Source organism: Pseudocercospora fijiensis (genome assembly GCF_000340215.1).
Source record: "Pseudocercospora fijiensis CIRAD86 unplaced genomic scaffold MYCFIscaffold_2, whole genome shotgun sequence".
Taxonomy (NCBI): domain Eukaryota; kingdom Fungi; phylum Ascomycota; class Dothideomycetes; order Mycosphaerellales; family Mycosphaerellaceae; genus Pseudocercospora; species Pseudocercospora fijiensis.
In genome coordinates, this window is record NW_006921533.1 from 3,459,787 (window position 1) to 3,476,711 (window position 16,925).

The 16,925-nt window shown below is 47.6% G+C and overlaps 5 protein-coding genes across 5 annotated transcripts; 4 read left to right on the top strand and 1 right to left on the bottom strand.

The window, feature by feature from the left end:
• Positions 1-1,219: 1,219 nt before the first annotated feature.
• Positions 1,220-3,256, top strand: MYCFIDRAFT_161646 (uncharacterized protein; the record flags this gene model as incomplete). Its single annotated transcript, XM_007925276.1, has 1 exon — positions 1,220-3,256. One exon carries the CDS (start codon positions 1,220-1,222, stop codon positions 3,122-3,124), a length of 1,905 nt encoding a protein of 634 aa, XP_007923467.1. The 3' UTR covers positions 3,125-3,256.
• A 1,785-nt stretch (positions 3,257-5,041) lies between these two features.
• On the top strand, positions 5,042-5,812 carry MYCFIDRAFT_210397 (uncharacterized protein). Its single transcript, XM_007925277.1, has 4 exons — positions 5,042-5,218; positions 5,271-5,287; positions 5,347-5,359; positions 5,414-5,812. Exons 1-4 carry the CDS (start codon positions 5,212-5,214, stop codon positions 5,617-5,619), a joined length of 243 nt encoding a protein of 80 aa, XP_007923468.1. The 5' UTR covers positions 5,042-5,211; the 3' UTR covers positions 5,620-5,812.
• A 1-nt stretch (position 5,813) lies between these two features.
• On the bottom strand, positions 5,814-7,377 carry MYCFIDRAFT_72248 (uncharacterized protein). The gene is made up of 2 exons (XM_007924534.1): positions 7,084-7,377; positions 5,814-7,027 (listed from the first exon to the last, which is right to left on the bottom strand). The coding sequence occupies exons 1-2, from the start codon at positions 7,364-7,366 to the stop codon at positions 6,162-6,164; spliced, it is 1,149 nt and encodes a 382-aa protein (XP_007922725.1). The 5' UTR covers positions 7,367-7,377; the 3' UTR covers positions 5,814-6,161.
• Positions 7,378-8,121: 744 nt separating this feature from the next.
• MYCFIDRAFT_186431 (uncharacterized protein) lies at positions 8,122-9,389 on the top strand (the record flags this gene model as incomplete). The annotated part of the gene is made up of 2 exons (XM_007925278.1): positions 8,122-8,346; positions 8,442-9,389. The coding sequence occupies 2 exons, from the start codon at positions 8,122-8,124 to the stop codon at positions 9,387-9,389; spliced, it is 1,173 nt and encodes a 390-aa protein (XP_007923469.1).
• A 1,555-nt stretch (positions 9,390-10,944) lies between these two features.
• Positions 10,945-11,731, top strand: MYCFIDRAFT_39497 (carbohydrate esterase family 5 protein; the record flags this gene model as incomplete). Its single annotated transcript, XM_007924206.1, has 2 exons — positions 10,945-11,176; positions 11,232-11,731. The coding sequence occupies 2 exons, from the start codon at positions 10,945-10,947 to the stop codon at positions 11,729-11,731; spliced, it is 732 nt and encodes a 243-aa protein (XP_007922397.1).
• Between the last annotated feature and the right edge of the window lie 5,194 nt (positions 11,732-16,925).

Sequence of the window (16,925 nt, forward strand, 5' to 3'; positions counted from 1 at the left end):
CTGCTTGCCCGACGTTATCCCATATTTTGAGCAAGCTTGATCAAATTATAATGTGTTGATGCATAGTGAAGGAATCATCGAGCTTCTCGTAAGTGCACTCTACTTATTGCCAGAGGTTCGGAAGGGTGGCACAATGCCCGGAACACAGTGACGGTTAGCCAAAGGCGGGTTTGTAAATTATTACAAGGCCCTACAACAAAAGAGCTCCTCCACTCTTATGTTTAACCCATCTCTCGGAGTTCTTTTCACTCCCCAATGATTCTGGGGCGGATGCGTTCCTTGGTATGCAGGATTCTCGTCGGCCGTAACTAGTTCAGCTCTGTCAGCCTTGGGTTCTCAGCCGCACTCCACACTTTGTGTAACATTGCCAACCGTGTAAGAGTCCAGGTTTTGCTTCCTGCCTGTAGAATTTCACATCAATAGCATCAATCCAAATTATGCTTTCAGTCAAACACTCGATTGCCAGGAGTCCACATCTTCTGAGCGATCCTACGCTCGAGCAGAAGCTCTCTCAGCAAGGTAAGACATCCCAAGAGCGAGGGCATCGGCGCAGGCTCCACAGAAGAGAGTCTAGAGGATGAAATCGCCTGCATTTGCCGGGTTGTGCTCGTGCTTCGTGCTTCAATGCCGTACTCGCGAGGCAGGCGTTCGCGAAGTGTCCAAGCTGACGATCGCGCACTCTAGTACATGATATGGTCAATGCCATAAATGATAGAGACTTCGACTCAAGATCACAGCCCTGGACGCGAACCACACGCGACTTTGTAGCTTCTACTTGTTTTGCTGAGTTGCCGCCCAAGACCACAAATCTGGAAGACTTCTTGCATTTTATGCAATGGTACACCTCTTTCAATCCGACGTACAAGCTCCACGTCAGAGATATCGGAGTCACGTTGAATGATAAAGGGAGCAAGGCTGGTCTCTTTGTAAATTTTGCAATTGCTGGTACACCCGCAGGCACGATTAGATATAGTGTCGGGCTTTTGCAGTGCGAGAAGATGCTGGGAAAGTGGTACTATACAAAGTACCAATGCCTTCCTGGTTTGGTATATGAAGACCAGGACAGTTGCGGTGGATTTTGACGTGCTGTGGGACTTGCAGTGGTGTGTTGCAGTTGGAGAATGGAGGCTCAAATCAGTATCCACTTTTCCAGACCCCACATTCAAATCCATATTGCTGTTCACTTGACTGCTGCCGTTGACTTGACTCTGTACGCGCCATGGAGATTACACAGTTTGTCGCCAGCCACCGCGAGGCACTGCTCATCGGCGACTACAATAAATACCGAACACAGCTTTCGCGTCAGCTGCTCGCGACTCGGAAGACACTTGGCCGAGCCACGAACAAAAGAGAGAAATTCGCCGCGAAACCGGTGACGGCAGAAGACGTTGGCAACAAGCATGAATTCTTACATCTGTTGTTGCTCACATCCGAGCGAGCATGGGCACATGCGATGCACTTGAAGACCACTCATGCCGGCGATGCTAGTGGGAAAGGATTGACTGGGTCAACACGAAGCCATTTGATTTCCAGGCTGAGCAAAGCGGCAAAGACGGCGCAGCAGATTGTCGGTCTACTAAGAGAGCAGAGCGCCAAGGCTAGTGCGCAGGATGTGCTGGAGGCACGAGCATATCATGCAACTTTGGCAGGCTCGGAGGAATTTGAGAAGCAGTCGGGAGGACAGCGGCCGGACGAGGATCGAGAGCGAGGCTGGCAGTCATGTCTGCGCAGCTATTCCCTGGCAAGAGTTGTGTACGCTGCACTACTGGAAAAGGACAAGAAGGAGATTTACAGAGAAATCATCACGGGCACTGTGGATCCAACCATCCGATATGCCGCATATCAAGCACGTTTATCGCGGACAATCGCCATTCCGACAGTAGCAAAGCGATATTTTCCCAAAGACGACAAAGAGCTGGTTGCCGAGGTCGAGAAGATCCACCAGTATGCACTCAAAGACAAACCTGCGCCAAAGGACGACGCCGATAAGCAGACCGCACCTCAGGAAATCCCGATTAGCGTCAATTGGAGAGGCCGCAAAGCAAACATCGTGGATGCCTCGATAGGACAAGCTTTGGCCAATGTGACCGCTGCTGAAGCCAAGCTCCGCGCTTATCTATCTGCGAATGCCACAGTTGCATCTCGTGATAAGGCTGCTGCATACGATGAGGTCCTTAATGCGTCTCAGGATGCTGCAGATGCTGCTAAGTCAGCTACCGACGACTTGGAGAAGGAGCGCGTGGATGAGGGCGATGCGCGGATGCAAGATCTTCGCGTGACAAGCCTTTCGGTCAATTATGATTTGGTATCCTGGCGCGTTGGGAGATATCGAACCCTCATAGGAGAGGACGACGGCTTGACCTTCGAGGCCGAGCAGCAGAAAAGGCCATCGAGAGCACGCAAGGATGGCACGGAGCATCCCGAGAAGGAGGAGCCAAGAGGGAGAAGGCTCGCAAGGTTGAGAGAGCGTACGGTCTTATACGATGCCATCACCCAAAGCATTAACTCGGTGAAGGATCTCCGAGGCGCGGTGCGCGACGAGAAATTTGTTGCTGAGCTGGACAGCAAAGCTGCGTATTTCCGTGCGCTGAAGTGTCTCAACATCTCACACTCGCACGCACTACTTGCCAACCACTTAAACGCCCTAGCTCTTTTGAAGCGTGCACAAGATCTGGTCGCCAACACCAGCAGCCTTTCAGCAGCGCGCGAAGACGGTGCACCGGCAACACTGGACCTTGATGCGACGACTTTTGCCAAGGCGAAAGGCTACATAGACGCGCTGGTATCTCGCATGCATGCTGTGGTCGAGCTGCGCACCTTGGAAGCCAACTCCACAAAGGCTGCAGAGAAGGGCATGACAACTGCAGCTCCGCTCGTTCAGCGTCTGAACGAGTACCCAGCGCCAGGGCTACAGATCGATCTCAAAAATCTCGTCTCGTATCCTCCCAAGATCGAGCCCGTGCCTGTGAAGCCACTCTATTTGGACATAGCATTCAACTACATAGAGTACCCGGGCAGGACAAGAACAGCCGTGGAGCCGCAGGCACAGCCTATCATCAACGGCATCGAGGAAGCACCATTGCAACAGCCGCAGAAGAGAGGCTGGTTTAGCTTTGGCCGGTAAGTTTGCTTGGCCTTAGCCAATTGAGTCGCCCGAGTCCTTGGTCGCAATGCTGTAGCAGCATAAAGCGTCTGCAAATTCCAGAATTGCAGACGGTGGTCCGTGGATCGCATTGCACTTCGATGCTGCCTGGAGATCTCGAACTGCTTTGCCGCAGGTTGCAGATGATGCAACCTCAAGTGGTACTGCAAGAAATACGAGCCTTCCAGCGCCTCTTCCCGGCTGAGTGTATCCGCACGATGGAAGAGCTCGCTCGCTTCAAAAGCGTTCCTATTCTGGGATCGGCAGACTGGTTGCCAATCATGCAAATAATAATTAGCACCCAATATCGCGTCCATCTTTCTATGGTCTCATATCCTCACACCTTACGCTGTCAGCAACTCAAGCAGCTCTACCATGCCAAATAGATGACGACAAGTAGGACGCGTGTTCACTTCCTCCAATTTGGCTCCTCGGGCTGCTCATGACCAGATTTCTTTGCCAAGAAACCCTTCAGTTAAGCTGCCAGCCAAGCTCACAGGATCCGCTCTCGCGGTCTTACTCTGAAAGGTATCTGCGGCGAAGGCATGCTATATGGCATGTCGCATTAGGCAAGCGTGTCTATCAGCCCAAAAGCCGTTGGTCGACAGGTTTGGCAACCACCGCGGCTTGCTTGTGGCGTTGCACAGTCAGATCGGCACCTGAACTTTCCTCAAATTCCAGATCGACGGGAATAAATTATTATTCGTTCAGCTTCACCAGTGCAGACCCGTTCGCTGAATCAATACAGACAGGCTGCATTCATGCAATAGTAACACATTCAAACGCCTCTGTGGCAGCACGCAACACTGTGGCATCAGAAAACGGTCCCTATAGCTACTCATCTTCGATTGCCTTTCTCGTTCATCGCAGAATAACGGAACCAGCTTCCAAGTTGCAAACGGGACGGCTTTGCTGAGGTCATTCAGGATTTGCTCCACCTTACCTTACCCAACCAGGGATCAACTGCCAAGAACTGTTCTCGGAACTTGCACCGACGTGTAGTCTAGATGACAGTCCATCGACTCCATCTTACATGAATGCCTATACATAGTACTGGGCTGCCACGTAAAACGAGTGAGGGCTGCTCTCGCAGAACAAGAAGATTCTCTAGCCGATCCTCTACTTGTACTTATGCCCCTCGTGGTCTACTCGAGCTCTAGCTTCCTGCGCCTACAGTGACATTCTGCGACATTCTGCCCACAATACTTTAAGTCGGCCATGAAGCTGCAGGAACTATGCATGAACACGAGCGGGCAATAGATCCTTCTTGGACAGAAACAGCTTGCACCTGGCAACTTGCTCGCACGAATTCCTCTTGACTTGGTGCAGATCAGCGACCGCTGTCGGCGAACAATCCTTCTTACACATGCAATTCGGAAGCACTGCCAAGAACGGCACAACACACGAAGCATGATGGTGCTCGACAGACGCTAAGCGGTTCCACACCCGAAAAGCTGGATGCGAAGGCTTGCTGGCTACTTTGGACACTATTGAACATTCTATCGTGCAGGTACGGATACCTCAATCAGGCAGCACGGGCTATTACAGTGTCTGCGGTGATATGGTATGCCACTCGTTCTGTCCTCCACGTACGCAGAGACTACAGCGGATCACAGTAGCCGCGACTCGTGCTGCGTTCGCAGTGGTCAATCCGCTGCCTTGGCAGGTGTCAATTCGCTACGAAATTGATGCAAGCCTACTTGGCCAGTATTCGTTTGGCGTAGCAGAGGATCGATGGATTTCATCAGGTCTGCGTTCAGGCTCCCGATCCATATTGATGCCGTATTCAGCTGCTTGGTCAATCAGCGATCACGATGATACGATCTCTTGTCTTTGAGTACGTATAAGAGTACAGAAAGATCTAAGACCCTCGACAATTCTCAGCATCAGCATTCATTTGGCTTGTACAACACTTCACCTCATCACAACAATCGAAAGTTTCATTCGCTTGACTTTCAGATCAACCTTTATTTCACAATGAAGAGCTTTTTGATGGTCGCTGGCCTCGCTGGCCTGGCTCTCGCCAACCCAATTGCAGGCGGTGGTGGCGGCTGGGGACAGTCGTCGGAATGCGAGGTATAGATGAGCACGGAAGTAATATGTAGCCGCACATTCTGATCTCTTCCAGACCAAGTACGTGACCAAGTACGAGACCAAGTACGAAACCAAGATTGTACCGACAACATACTAACTACAAGACCGAGACTGAGTACAAGAGTAAGTCATGCACCCTCCCTACCTACTTCGACTCATTGCTGATCTTGGTTTAAGCTGCTACGGCCACCGTTATTGTATACAAGACTGAGACCGACACTGTTACCTACACTAGGCCAGCCGAGACCAAGACCAAGACCGCCACAGTGACCGACACAATCACCGAAAAGCCAATAACTAAGTACAAGACTGAGTACAAGACTAAAACCTACACTGCTCCTTGTACCAAGTCTACAGGCTGGGGCGGAAAGGGCGGCTGGTGAGAGAAGGACGGCAAGGGTTGGTCAACATTCCTTGATGTTGAAGTGATGGAGATATTTTTATGATATGAGTTGGAATGCATCCCCTCACGGCAGGAAGAACATGATCAGACGACATCCCTTATGACGCTCTCTCAAGTAGACCTAATTTGATTTCACGAATGTAAAAATTTATTCAAAGACAATTTTGATAACGGCTTGTTGTCTACCATAAGTCCATTTCAGCTTCATTTCTTAACTCATGTGGCCTTCATAAAGGGCACAGGTCACGCCAATCGATTGAGTTACGTACTATGTCTTGCGAACATCATTCCGGAACAAGTCTTAAGTTATTTTCTTCAAGTCATTGCTGACACTTAGAAGCTCCGAGCAACGGCAACGACATTTCCAACCTTGGCGAAGTAGAATCTTGACAGAGAATTTTTCTCAGACGAAGTTTCATGTCATTGTAAGGCCCGTCTATTCAGAAGCCAGCCTGTGCTCCTCGTAGATGAGCCATCGTGGTCTCGCCTCACCTCTCTGATAATCTTCACTGGTCGAGCGTTTTACTCGTGACCAATCGCCTTGGGGGCTCGCACAAAGGCCATCGGAGCAACAGCGCCAACCAAAACGCTTGGCTCTCCAGTAACATGTGGATCTGCTCCGACGAAGTTATTCGGGAAGCCAGGCTCGAATGGAACGACGCTCTCCAACTTCTCAATATCCTCACTCGAAAGCTTGATTTCGAGGGCCTTGATATTCTGGTGCAAATGTTCCACCTTTCGTCCTCCTACGATTGGAAACACGTTAGGTGTCTTGGACATCACATATGCCAGAGCAACGGCTGTTGGAGACTCGACGCCATGTTTGTTACCAACCTCCTCGAGCGCTGCAGAAATCTTCTCCTCCTGCTCGGTCTGACCTCCGCCCGTGAAGCTTCGGAGACCTTCGTTATTCTTCTTGCGCTCCTCCAGCTGCTTCTTCGATTGGAACTTTCCTCCGCCAATAGCATCCCATGGCGCGAGTGCCATGCCCCAGTGACGAGCCATCGGGATGACCTCGCGCTCCATGTCTCTGAGCATGATGTTCCAGCGACCTTGATAAATACTGAATTGTGTCTTGCCATTCGCCTTGGCATAGGCGTTGGCTGCCGAGACAATATATGCGGGAGTGTCTGAGATACCCAGGTATAGGACCTTTCCCTGTTTGACAACGGCATCCAGGGAATCCATCATCTCCTCGATCGAGGTTGTCCAGTCCCACCAGTGGACGTACAGAATGTCTATCCAATCAGTCTTGAGCTTCTTCAGGGAGTCCCGCAGAGACATGTGGAGTGATCGCTTGTGGTTTCCACAGTGGTTCACCGTCTTGCCTTTTCCATCTTTTTCGACTCGGTAATTCGTGGTGAATTTGGTTGCGATGACCATGAAGTCTAGCATGAAGTCAGCATCGAGATGGCATACGAAGCCGACTAGAGGCAATGGGTACCTCTGTTCTGCTTCTTTTCCATCCATTCTCCAATCCATTCTTCGCTCTCCTCAGCCTGATAGTTGTTTGCAGTATCGATGAAGTTGCCGCCGGCAGCTTCAAAAGCATCGAGGAGCTTGAAGGAGTCTTCTTTGCTCATGGATCCCATGAAGTCGTTCCATGCTTGGCCAATCGACATGGCACCAAGCTGCAGGGGAGACACTCTGATGCCGGCGGTGGACGACAAGACACGATACCGCCCCAGGGGAGTGGCTGGATCGGGAGCTGGCGTAAACATTTCCATCTTGAGTGGCTGTAGACGTGAGAGGTGTTGTGCAGAGAGAAGACGGTCAACACCGACTATGATGAGGTGCTACATATTGCACCCCGCGCGAAGCAACGTGCCAAGACCGAATCGAGCCTTATATAATCCCCAACCTTAAATCCGTTTGCTCGATTTCGACGGGACTCCGACACGACCTTCTTTCGAGAGCACATCATCAACGTGTTATGCATCACTCAGCATAGCACTGCCACCGCGGAAAGCACACTGCAGGATCACGCTGCTCAGTCTGTAAGATGCGATGGAGTCTTCTCGGTGAACTAAGCGTGGAAGCCAATGTTTTGTCGGCGGATTAATGTCCTGAACAGTGATATACAACATATATGTCGGAAGAACTTTACAGCCATAGGAAACAGGACATCGACCGGAAAGGTATCCAGGCGGCACAATCATCGAGAGCCCGCCGGCACACGCCCGATCGGGCAAGCAGCGTCAATGTTACGATCGACTGCATCTAAAGCTTGGGGTTGAGGCTTGTACACACGAAGCTATTCTGGCTGAAGATCCACCAATTCCGGTGCACTAGCTCGGATGTTGTTTGCTGTAGCCAGACACAGTGGCTTTCTGACGAGTGTTCACACGCGACACATCTCCTTTGATGTCATCCGAAGTCATGCGTCGATTGCGTATTTCTTGCGAGAGCTCCCAGCTGCACCTCGCATTTTCTCAAGACTTTGATGAATTTTGAGTCACGGAACTGATGCACAGGGCTCACGATGGCGCGCGAATCGTCTGGAAGCTCGACTTCGAGTTTGCGGCAAGAGTGGCTGGGAGTTTCAAGGAGTCACGAGAGTGACCTCGAGAAAGACGTACCGATGCAAAGTCAACCAGACAATGCTAGCCAAGCTGATGCTAGGACTTCCAAACCAGAGCCGGCCTCACCTGTCGGACGATACAGTGACTCGCCAATTCCAGATGGTGGCCTAAGAGCATGGCTTCAGGTACTCTCGGGATTCATGCTCTAACTTAATTCTTGGGTGAATGAGAGAAGGATTTGTCGCCGGAGCCGAACGCTTGCTAATTTGATCTCATCTAGGGCATCGTCACAGCATATGGAGTCTTTCAATCATACTATCGCTCCTCACCCCTTCGTTCCGAAAGCAATTCGAGTATATCATGGATCGGGACTATACAAGGATTTCTCCTGGCATTCATGACTATATTTGCGGGGCCCATCTTCGATCGCGGACACCCACACGTCCTCGTAGCTACAGGCGGTTTCTTGGTCGTATTTGGAACCATGATGACATCTTTGTGCAAGCAAAATTGGCAATTTTTCCTTGCACAAGGAGTCTGTGTTGGCTTGGGCGCGATCGTGGCTGTAGCGATCCTTTCGGGATGGTTCGAGGGTAGACGTGCCATAGCAACTGGCATTGCCGCATGTGGAGCTGCTATCGGCGGAGTCATCTATCCTATCGTTTTCCATCGATTGCAGCCGGTCATTGGCTTTCCATGGGCGGTTAGAGTCATGGCATTCATCATGCTCGCAACAACACTTGTCTCGCTGGCAATTGTCAAGATGCGGACAAAGCCTCCGCCTCGACCCAAAATTGTCGACTTCACAGCCTTTCGAGAGCTTTTGTTTACACTCTTTGCGATCATCTGCTTCGTAGGAAGCATGGGGTTGTATGTGCCTTTCTTCTACATTACGGATTATGCTGCAGAGGTCGAAGGCTTGAACCATGAGCTGGCTTTCTACATGCTACCAATCCTCGCATCCGGTGGCATTCTTGGTCGAATCATTCCAGCGGTGCTTGCAGATCGCATTGGTACTTTGCAAGTACTGGCATTGACGACATCTGTGGCTGCAGCATTGCCTTTCTTCTGGATCCTGGTTAGAAGCTCGACTGGTGGCATCGTCGTCTGGAGCTTGTTCTATGGCATCTTCAGTGGACCTTTCGTGAGCCTGCGAGCGCCAACCATCGCAGCAATCACTCCGGATATGCGAATTGTAGGGGGTAGATTGGGTATGTCGACCTTTTGACTAGCGCTTGGTGTGCTCATTGGTAACCCTGTCGCCGGTGCTATTCAAGCGCACGGAAGCTGGGTCGGGATGCAGATATTCGCAGGATGCACACTTGCCTTGAGTGCAGTATTGACCATAGCTATGATGGTCGTTAAGATGAAACGAGACAATGCAAAACAGTCAGGATGAGATACTCTAGAAAGCTGCGCACGAAATGACATAGTCTGCATTGCCTTCTCAGTCGTGCTAATCGTTACAGATCTTCACGTCGTGCTCTCACCTGGAGTGCTCGAGCAAACCTGGAATTCCGGCGTACAGCCATTCCGACTCTTTCGCCGCGCTCAACACTGCTTCAATACGTCGTCTTCGACGACATTTGGTGCTCGGCTGACAGGATCGACTCGAGATATACCTTCGACCGTCAGATAAACCATCCATATGCTCAATGCCAACCTATTGAGCCAAAACAGTCGCTCATGTTCCATACGAGTGGCGATGCAGGCTGTGAAGTAATGTTGTTCGACGACGAACATTGCATCATGACACCGCCCTGGTATCCTGTAAAAGACACTTGCAACGACAAATACTTCAAAGCAATCTGGGTCAGCTGCGAGTATCCAGGGAAGTGATGGCAAGGACTTCGACCGAGCATTGGAAGATTGGTGGTTGGACATCTGTGTTGTCTTCAGAATCTTTGCGAGGGGACAACATTGTCAAAGATCGCTCTATTACGAGCAGAGAACACTCACGGGACACTATTCTATGGTCTCGCGGGGACTGTATTCTTGTTCCGGATCCGCACACCGCATCGGATTTTGCGAGTCGCCCGTGGTCTCTCTTGCCGCGGTACCTGCTACTTCACCGCGACTTGCTTCCGGCGAAGTGTCTCCTTGAAGTCAGTAACCCGACATGCAACCCTTATACCAAGACCCTAAAAGAACGGCTTGCAAATGGAGTGGTGGAGCTTAACAAATCAGAAGCCAAAATCTCGGTTATCCCCTGCTATTCTTGGGGCTAATAAATAACGGGCGGATATAGCATAGCCTGCATACCAAGACCTCGAAGCGAAATATTTAGATTCTGTGCATGCGCGTACCTGCTACGAATGCCTGCCTGTTCAAACAACAACGCATTTTTCTCTAGAAAAAGAAAAGAAAAGAAAAAAAAGAAAAAAAAGAAAAAAAGAAGAAGCTTTCCCCACGTCGTGTTATATTTTAAGATTTTGAAGGATCCTAGTCCCCTAGAATCGGAAGGGGACACTGATTTGGAGTTTCTAGAGCGCTTACATGTAATGTTCTTATGCAAGGCAACTCGCAGCTTCCTCTTCGATGCTCCACACTCGTTTAAATAAACAAATTGGTCGTCGTTGCCCAGTCCGGGTACCGATGCTAGAGTGATGCAAGTAGTGCTCGGGTGGTTCGATACGCGACGCACTGTCAACGATACTAGTAGCATGCGCATATAAGACCAGCTCTTCCTCCCCAAAACGCTTCACGTCGCCAACACGTTTCGCCTCAAGTAGGCTGCTGCCATCTTTACCAGCACTATTTGCCATTCACTCATTATAATCAAGATGGTACACACGCTGCTTTCTCTTGCTGGTCTGGCTGCCCTCGTTTCTGCCCTACCTTTGGACCCAAGGCAGACCGTTTCCTGTGTTGAAGGCCTATACATTCTTGTCGCCAGAGGATCGAATGAAGATGTTGGCGAGGGCTCTGTGGGATCAGTTGCAGATGCCATTGAAGCTCGTGTGCCGAATTCCGTATCACAAGCGATAGACTACCCAGCTACCATCATCGCTCTCGGTAAGATACTTTGGCAACTAGACCAAAGCCTCGCTGATTGCCTTGCCACACCCAGACTCCAACTATTTCACATCGGTGGCTGACGGGATCGAGGATACTAAGACCAAGATACAAGACTACGTAGACGCATGTGGATCCGCAAGCCGCATTGCCCTGGTGGGCTATTCTCAGGGCGGTAATGTCATGACCGACACGCTAGCTGGAGGCACTGGCAAACCAGATCCCATCGGCGAGGAGTACGCGCAGTACAGTGAGTGGATGCGACCATGGTATCACATCGTTGTACTGACCAGAGCAGTCGAGGCAGCGGTCGTATTTGGAGACCCACGTTTCAACGCGGGTCAAGCCTATAGCGCAGGCAACTCTACCAGTGACGGGATCTTTGCGCGACACAGCAGCTTGGCAGCGTTGAGCGCTTATGCTGGCATTCTGAGGAGCTACTGCGATGAGGGCGATCCGTTTTGTGCAAGCGGTGATGATCTCGATGTGCACTATGCGACCACCGCGAAGTATACTGAGGCGGCAACCGATTTTGTAGTTGGATTGACGACTTGAGATATCGGGTCAGGATTGATCAATGCATGAAAGTTGAGCATCTGACTCGAGATATGATCAAAGTATTGGAGTCTGTCGATATCCAGGCATCAATTCGATTCTCTTCGCCTACGCCAGAGCAGCCAGCAGGCCAACGATACCTCCACCGCCAAGTAAAGATGCCCTCACCAGGTTCTGTCTGCCAAATTTGGCGAGCATACCTCCAGGTCTTCAGCCTGACTCGAGGACTTTTGTGTCTTAGTCGTTGGCCCTGAGAGGTCACGAAGTTCACTAGCAGAATCTTTGCTGTCAACTGAGTCTTCCGCGCTTGGCTGAACAGGCTTGATGCCTTGTCTTTCCTCTTCTTCTGCACTTGCTGCGCTCCGCGAGCCTCCCAGATCCTCGTTCTTCTTGATCAATGCGAAAGGGTTCGGGGTCATACCCCCGCTGTCCACGGCCCAATAGTGAAGGCAAGCAGCGCGGCAGCTAAGTGGGCATGGACTTTGAAAGGTGGTCTTGCAGAGCTGCGTGATTGTTCGAATCTTTGGCGGTAGCACATCGTAGGCGAGGTACGCGAAGCCTGCTGCTGAAAGCACCTGATCAAATGTCAACACCGTTCGATCCACGCCCGACTAAATGTCGGCCTGAAGCTTGCGGGAAGATATGCGAGTCCCTAGAAAACAGGCACCGTGCTACTGGCAGCGCTCGATCTGCAGGCTGCGCTTATAGCTCTGGAACATCAAAAATCGAAAGAGCTGCAATGCCTTCAGCAGTTATCAGGGATCTTGATGTGCTGCAGGTCTGGGTTAGGGCCGTGAAAGCAGGCATACTTCCTTGGCTTTATAGGTGGTGTCTACAACACATTGAAGATGAGCACCAGCCAGAAGATTAGATTAGATTAGTTACCGGCAAGGAGGCTCGGTCCGCTGCCTGAGTTTCACCGACAGGGGTAAAGTCCTCATCAATATAAGCGCCTTAATCTTTTACCACCCGTTGGAGACGATGTGACTATCCTCTCAATCCTTTCGATCGAAGAATGTAAAGGACAAACTACGTCCCTTCTCGCCTACGCATATATGTCGCTACCCATCCGATGCGAGTAACATTCCAAATGGCAGCACGAAGAACAGGCGAACCCCTGAGACGAGAAGGATGTCTATCGTGCAAGAGCTTCGTGTATAGTACTGAGTCTTTCGTAAGGGCGACGGACATGGGGTGGCCGACGTGCTCAGCGCTCCTATGTGAATGCTAGAAGCCGACGAGCTGTAATTAGTTGCGGTGCTCTTGAACGTCCGCGTATCTATAAGCTTGAACCATGCCTAGTCGATGATCCTGTTGTGGATCAGTTAGCACTGCTAAGTGCTAAGAGCTAATTTCCCAGTGATATATGTAGCATCTAGCGTAGACAGAACTTGATCCCTTCTTCTCTATACAATTCTATAGTCAATTAATTAATGACTTGTTCTGCTTAGCTCAATTATAACAGGTTATAAGCCCGGCGTATACGCTTACCTATTCTAACTAATATAGACGAATTGTTATTACAGAGATACTGGTTTAAAGCTAATTCTACTAGCTACAGATTAAGTAGCACCTCTAGAGTTAACAACCGAAATAGGGCTACCCTACACTTAGTACTAAATTAGATCTAACTAATAATTAGTACCTATAAGCTAAGCGAGCTAAGAAAGAGCTTAGCAGTATAGCTAACAATAAAGAATCCGTAAAAAGCATTAAGGAAAATTATATCCTTATAAGGACGACCAACTTTTTATTATAGAGATAGATCCTTTAGAAAGAGCTACTAAAGGAGAAAGTGTATAGATATATACTTTATAACTTGAAATAGGCAAAGCTATACTATAAACCTCTCCGAATTAACTACGATAACGATCCGGATTTTGATAAAGCCCTTAGAGAGTTTATAGAGAAGGATAGTATTGCTATAGGCATTCTAGTTGAGATAATCTTACTAGATCTAAGACCTAATTTTAGGAGCATAATTACGCAGAAGACTGCTAAGGACTACTACGAGACTGTAGTAGCTATATACTAACCAATTATTATAGTAGATATCTATAATACCCTAAAGGATTTTAGAACAGTTACTCTTAAGTAAGCAATATCCGATAGTACCCTTAAGTACTATAAAGACTTCTAAGTATAGGTATAGAAGCACAAAACAGCTACTAAGCAGTTTAAAAGAGTATACGGGGTCAAGCCTAAGGATATTAAAATCCTAGATATAATAATCAGGATGCTCTTTATTAATAGTCTTTAGCACTATAAATAGCTTAGAAGCTAGAGGCACAATAACAAACTAGAAGGGACTAGCTAGACTCTCGAAGCAATAATTATATCCCTTAGGAAGGAAAAGCCTCTAAGGTTACAGAACTAGCAACAAGGCAAAGCCTTTATAGTTGTCTCTAACATTAAGGTTAGGGATAATAATAAGCAGTGTCAGCACTATAAGCATAAGCATACTAATGCAAAGTGCTAGAAACAACATCCTAATAGAAAGCTATCTAAGGATAGGGACAAGTTAAAGAAGAAGTTAAAAGACAAGGACAAGTCTAAATCAAAGGATAAGGATAAATCTAAGTCTAGGAACAAGGCTATAGCTGCTAGAAAAGATAATAGCAGCGATAATAATAACGAGTGTAAATCAGATTCTAACTCGGAAGGCTAGGCTTTAGGGGCATACGTTGTACTAACCCTAGCCTAAGCATCCTTTAATCAAAGCCTAACTCCTATTGCATTAGCATCCCCTATAAACTAGGATAAAGCAATTAAAATCTAGGATACTAGCACATTATACTATATGTTCAACAATAAGGACTAGTTCTATAACCTTAGATCCCTTGAATTACCTGCTAAGTTTAGCCTTACTTTAGGTAAGGGAAGCTGTAGAATGATTAGGGACATTTACCTTGAATTCCTTTAGAAAGGCAAAACTACAAAGATAGTGCTTAGAGAAGTGTTATATTTACCTAACTCTAATATAAATCTAATCTTAGCAGAGAGGATCTATAGTAAAACTAGATACTTCCTATATAGGCCAACTATAACTATCTAAAGAAAGGATAGCAAGGTTATTAGAGAGGCAAAGATCAACAATGTTGTAACAGTTCTAAAGCATATTAGGATTGTTCCTCCTAAAAGCTAGCTAGCTATTATACTAGCAGTTGCCTAACCGAAGGCAGACACTATTAGAGTGCATTAGAGACTTAGCTATATTGGAAGCAAGATACTAAATGCAACTAAAGCCTACTAAGACTGTCTTAGCATTAACTATATTAATACTACCGAATTGGGGCACTATAAAGCCTATAAGCTTACAAGGTCTTAGAGGATAGTCTTAAGGATTGTAAGAAGGACTCTAGTTTAAGCTCTAGATGAAATCTATATTGATATTGTTAGACTAGTTACACCTCTAGACATCTATAGGAACCGCTACTTATACCTACTAACTTGTACAAAGACAAGGCACAGATAGGATAACGAGACCCTAGACCTAAAAAATGGTCCCGCTCTTATTAAGAAGTAGATAAGCTTGTAGGCCAATTAATTTAGCAAAAGACTAAAGATCTGGTTCTTAGACAATAGGGGCTAGTTTAATAACAAGCACCTTTAAAAGGCTGCTAAAATTAAGGGGTATAGGTGGGATTTCTTAAGCCCCTATATACCTAAACAAAATAGTATTGTAGAGTTATTAAACAAGACTATCCTAGTAAAGGCTAGGGCTATGCTTATTGATGCAGGTTTACTATAAGAGCTATAGAGCTATACTGTTAAGCACTCTGTGCACTTAACTAATAGGCTAGCTAACCTAACAACTAAGGAGGTTCCTCTAGTCTATCTTAAAAGGGATCTAAAGTAAGGGGGAACTCTAGTAGATCTGTCTAGGGTTAGGAGATTTGGTTATAAGGCATATAAGCATATTAGCAAAGAAGAGAGGCTAAGAGGTATAAAGTTTATATTAAGAGCTCTAATCTACTAGAGCATTGGATTCTAGAGTAACTCCTCGATAAACTACCTCCTCTAGCGGCCTTAGTTCAACTATAGTAAAGGACTATAGCAGTATAAAATCAAATTCTCCTATTATATTACTTTTAATAAAGATTGGACCTACGGGGATAAAGGCAGAAAGGTGAATCTAGCCCCTCCCTATATTTAAGTTATTGAACACTCTTAGTTAGGAATTGACCCTAGTAAATCTAGAGTAGCTTTAGGATTCCTACCTAATATTGAGCAAGCCTAGAGTAGCTAGTAGGTAGTTGGTAGACCTGTTCCTTCTAGAAGTGGTAAAGAGCCGTTTTAAGCACCTTCGGGGGAGCTAGTACCTTCGGGGGAGCTAATACCTTTAGGGGAAACACCTCTTTAGGGGGAGTAGATTCTATTAGGTCTAGAGAATCTAGAAAGCCTAGTCGAAGAGACCCGGGAGCTACAGGCTTCTAATAACCAACACTAGCCTAAGAATGCTAAGGATAAGGACACGCCGATAATGTACCAACTAAACTAGTTAGCAGGTTAGAAAAGGCCGAGAGCCGCCTTACTACTAGCAGCTTAGGAAGTTGCAATCAGGCTAGTCGTATACTAGCCAAACCAGCTAGCAGGGCAGAAAAGGCTAAGAAGTGCCTTACTACTAGCAGCTCTAGGAGCTGTAACAAAGCTAAGGTACTTAGACCTTGTAGATACACCCCCTATAATATCCTCGAGGGGTAGGCAGATAAGGAGACCTAACTATAGCAACATAGCTAGGGTCCTAAATGCTACTCTTAGGAGATTCCTAAAGAAGAAGGCTAAGAAGCTAGGGGAGGGTGAGCTATCTATACTTTATAAAGCACTAAATAGCATAGATGCTAAGCTTTAGAGGGAAGCTGTTACTAAAGAACTTAGGTCCTTAGACAAAACAGGCACCCTTAAATAGATCTCTACTAAAGAACTTCTAAAAGGTAGAAAACCAATATTAAGTAAATAGGTCTAGAAGATTAAGCGCTTGCCTAATAGTTCTACTAAGAAGTTTAAGGCGAGATATATAGCTAAGGGGTTTACCTAGAGGAAAGGTATTGACTTTAAAGAAACCTTTGCTCTAACCCTAAGAGCTACAATAAGCAGGTTCTGCTTAGGACTTTTAGCCACTTTTGGCTAGGTTAGATATTAAGTGGATGTTGAGGCTGCATTTCTAGAACTAGACATTGACAGACCCAACTAT